The following is a 3574-nucleotide window of genomic DNA, read 5'->3' on the forward strand; positions in this document are numbered from 1 at the left end:
TACAAAACAGCAACAGTCATATGACACATGCAACCGTACATTTCAAGATATATTGATACATACTGTCGTTACAACTCACAGTCAAATGTACATGTAACGTTTACTCATAAAATTCACACGCATATGTATTATCGACTTCCATAAGTCACAGGCAAATGTTCATTCCAAGTAACAAATTCACAAGCCAATCCATCTTGTAACATTATGTTGCATATTGTTTTTTCTGTTTTCTTGTATACATCAGTAATAAGAATCAGTAGCAAGTTCGCGGAGCAATGCAAATGCTTCTACTTCTATAGAAGTCTCAAATAACTGTATCTTCTAACTCTTGGCACCTGAAAGGGAAGGACAAACAATGAACATTCATGTTTACATTACAAATGATATAGGGATGATGCGTGCAAAATAATTCATAGTTTGACTTATCCATGTCCACATACGTTACCTTTACATTTGAAACTATTGACTTTTTTGTCTTTTATCTCAGTTCTATCTAATTGCACACATGACTGTTTATGGTTCATCAACAGGCAACTGTTCGTAAACATGTAAATGACGAATGAAATCACAATGTAATACTTTATCAATGAACAGCCAAATATGGGGACTTGAGTCATATTGAATAATACTATTATTCACAAACTACGCGCAGTTCGTAAGTTTGTGCACTTCGTTTCACAGTACTGAGAATCTGTTTAATTATTTTTGTTTATTAAATGCTATTACTATGATATTTTATCGACAAATGTACTATATCGGGCTGCATACGCACACTTATAGTTAGTTTACATTATCATGCTATAAAAACATATAGCTCAAAAACATTTGTGTCATTCATTGGTATTTCTTGCGAAGTATTCCATTTGAATCATACTGGATTGCAAACTTATTCACGGCAACTTTCGAGGATTTGTGTCAATGACTTTCTTGTATAATTAAAACTGATCCCTCAATTAATTCCAGTTAAGACATGTGAAGTTATTGTTTACCAACTTAAGCGCAATATTTTTTCAAGTCATCTGCATGAAACTTCGATAAACTAATAATATGCTACATAAACAAAATTACGTCAATGATGAATTATTGGTTCTCATTGACACCCTTTAACAGTTATGCTAAAAATAAACCTCCAGCCATTTTACTTTATTGTGAACGAAATAACTCGATTATGTTAAGCCTGAACTTTGATCCAATTCACTATGAACATATACATACCATGGGCAGTATACTGATGTTCCAAAGGCGCTGTATATACATGCTCATATGTACTGGCTTGAGGTTTCTTCGGGTTTATTTCGTTTTCATAACTAAAACACAGTTACAATAGCGTATTACATTTGGTAATCAATATATCTCCATGTGTGTTCCTAAATGCAAAAAAAAACTGTATGCCCTTGAGGAAAATGTTAAATAAAGTGGCAAGCAAGGAATATAAAAGAGGCCCGGGCTGATCCATGTCTGGTGTGGCTATGTATTCCGGCCACATGTAATATAAGGACGGCCCGGGTAGATCCACGTCTGGTGTGGTTATGTGTTCTTGCCATGTGTCTGTGTATTCCGGCCCCATGCAATATAAGAACGGCCCGGGTAGATCCACGTCTGGGTCTGGTGTGGCTATGTGTTCTTGCCATGTGTCTGTGTATTCCGGCCCCATGCAATATAAGAACGGCCCGGGTAGATCCACGTCTGGGTCTGGTGTGGCTATGTGTTCTTGCCATGTGTCTGTGTATTCCGGCCACATGTAATATAAGAACGGCCCGGGTAGATCCACGTCTGGTGTGGCTATGTGTTCTTGCCATGTGTCTGTGTATTCCGGCCCCATGCAATATAAGAACGGCCCGGGTAGATCCACGTCTGGGTCTGGTGTGGCTATGTGTTCTTGCCATGTGTCTGTGTATTCCGGCCCCATGCAATATAAGAACGGCCCGGGTAGATCCACGTCTGGTGTGGTTATGTGTTCTTGCCATGTGTCTGTGTATTCCGGCCCCATGCAATATAAGAACGGCCCGGGTAGATCCACGTCTGGTGTGGTTATGTGTTCTTGCCATGTGTCTGTGTATTCCGGCCCCATGCAATATAAGAACGGCCCGGGTAGATCCACGTCTGGTGTGGCTATGTGTTCTTGCCATGTGTCTGTGTATTCCGGCCACATGTAATATAAGAACGGCCCGGGTAGATCCACGTCTGGTGTGGCTATGTGTTCTTGCCATGTGTCTGTGTATTTCGGCCACATGTAATATAAGAACGGCCCGGGTAGATCCACGTCTGGTGTGGCTATGTGTTCTTGCCATGTGTCTGTGTATTCCGGCCACATGTAATATAAGAACGGCCCGGGTAGATCCACGTCTGGTGTGGCTATGTTTTCTTGCCATGTGTCTGTGTATTTCGGCCACATGTAATATAAGAACGGCCCGGGTAGATCCACGTCTGGTGTGGCTATGTGTTCTTGTCATGTGTCTGTGTATTTCGGCCACATGTAATATAAGAACGGCCCGGGTAGATCCACGTCTGGTGTGGCTATGTGTTCTTGCCATGTGTCTGTGTATTTCGGCCACATGTAATATAAGAACGGCCCGGGTAGATCCACGTCTGGTGTGGCTATGTTTTCTTGCCATGTGTCTGTGTATTTCGGCCACATGTAATATAAGAACGGCCCGGGTAGATCCACGTCTGGTGTGGCTATGTTTTCTTGTCATGTGTCTGTGTATTCCGGCCACATGTAATATAAGAACGGCCCGGGTAGATCCACGTCTGGTGTGGCTATGTTTTCTTGCCATGTGTCTGTGTATTTCGGCCACATGTAATATAAGAACGGCCCGGGTAGATCCACGTCTGGTGTGGCTATGTGTTCTTGCCATGTGTCTGTGTATTTCGGCCACATGTAATATAAGAACGGCCCGGGTAGATCCACGTCTGGTGTGGCTATGTTTTCTTGTCATGTGTCTGTGTATTTCGGCCACATGTAATATAAGAACGGCCCGGGTAGATCCACGTCTGTTGTGGCTATGTGTTCTTGCCATGTGTCTGTGTATTTCGGCCACATGTAATATAAGAACGGCCCGGGTAGATCCACGTCTGGTGTGGCTATGTGTTCTTGCCATGTGTCTGTGTATTTCGGCCACATGTATTATAAGAACGGCCCGGGTAGATCCACGTCTGGTGTGGCTATGTGTTCTTGTCATGTGTCTGTGTATTTCGGCCACATGTAATATAAGAACGGCCCGGGTAGATCCACGTCTGTTGTGGCTATGTGTTCTTGCAATGTGTCTATATATTACGGCCCGATGTTATATAAGAGAGGAATGGGTTGTGCAACGTATGGTGTGGCTATGTTTTGCAGCTATGTGTCTATCTGATTGATTGGTATACGATTCTTTCAAGCTTTCAAATGACATTTGTGCATTTCAAATAAATTATAGATAATGCATATCATTAAAAACACTATCATTCGAATGTGAGCTAAAAATGATTATTGGTTTAAACTTTTTGCTACTGAGGTTGTTTCTGTAGTTTTTCACATAAGTATTGCATTAAGTATTTATATGGTTTTTGGTATTCATTTTACATTATTCCA

The 3574-nt window shown here is 41.5% G+C and overlaps 1 protein-coding gene across 1 annotated transcript; it reads right to left on the reverse strand.

The window, feature by feature from the left end:
- Positions 1-321: 321 nt before the first annotated feature.
- On the reverse strand, positions 322-2395 carry LOC128235823 (neuroblast differentiation-associated protein AHNAK-like). Its single transcript, XM_052950617.1, has 3 exons — positions 1542-2395; positions 1216-1307; positions 322-335 (listed from the first exon to the last, which is right to left on the reverse strand). The coding sequence occupies exons 1-3, from the start codon at positions 2393-2395 to the stop codon at positions 322-324; spliced, it is 960 nt and encodes a 319-aa protein (XP_052806577.1).
- Between the last annotated feature and the right edge of the window lie 1179 nt (positions 2396-3574).

This window comes from Mya arenaria, chromosome 5 (genome assembly GCF_026914265.1).
Source record: "Mya arenaria isolate MELC-2E11 chromosome 5, ASM2691426v1".
Classification (NCBI taxonomy): Eukaryota; Metazoa; Mollusca; class Bivalvia; order Myida; family Myidae; genus Mya; species Mya arenaria.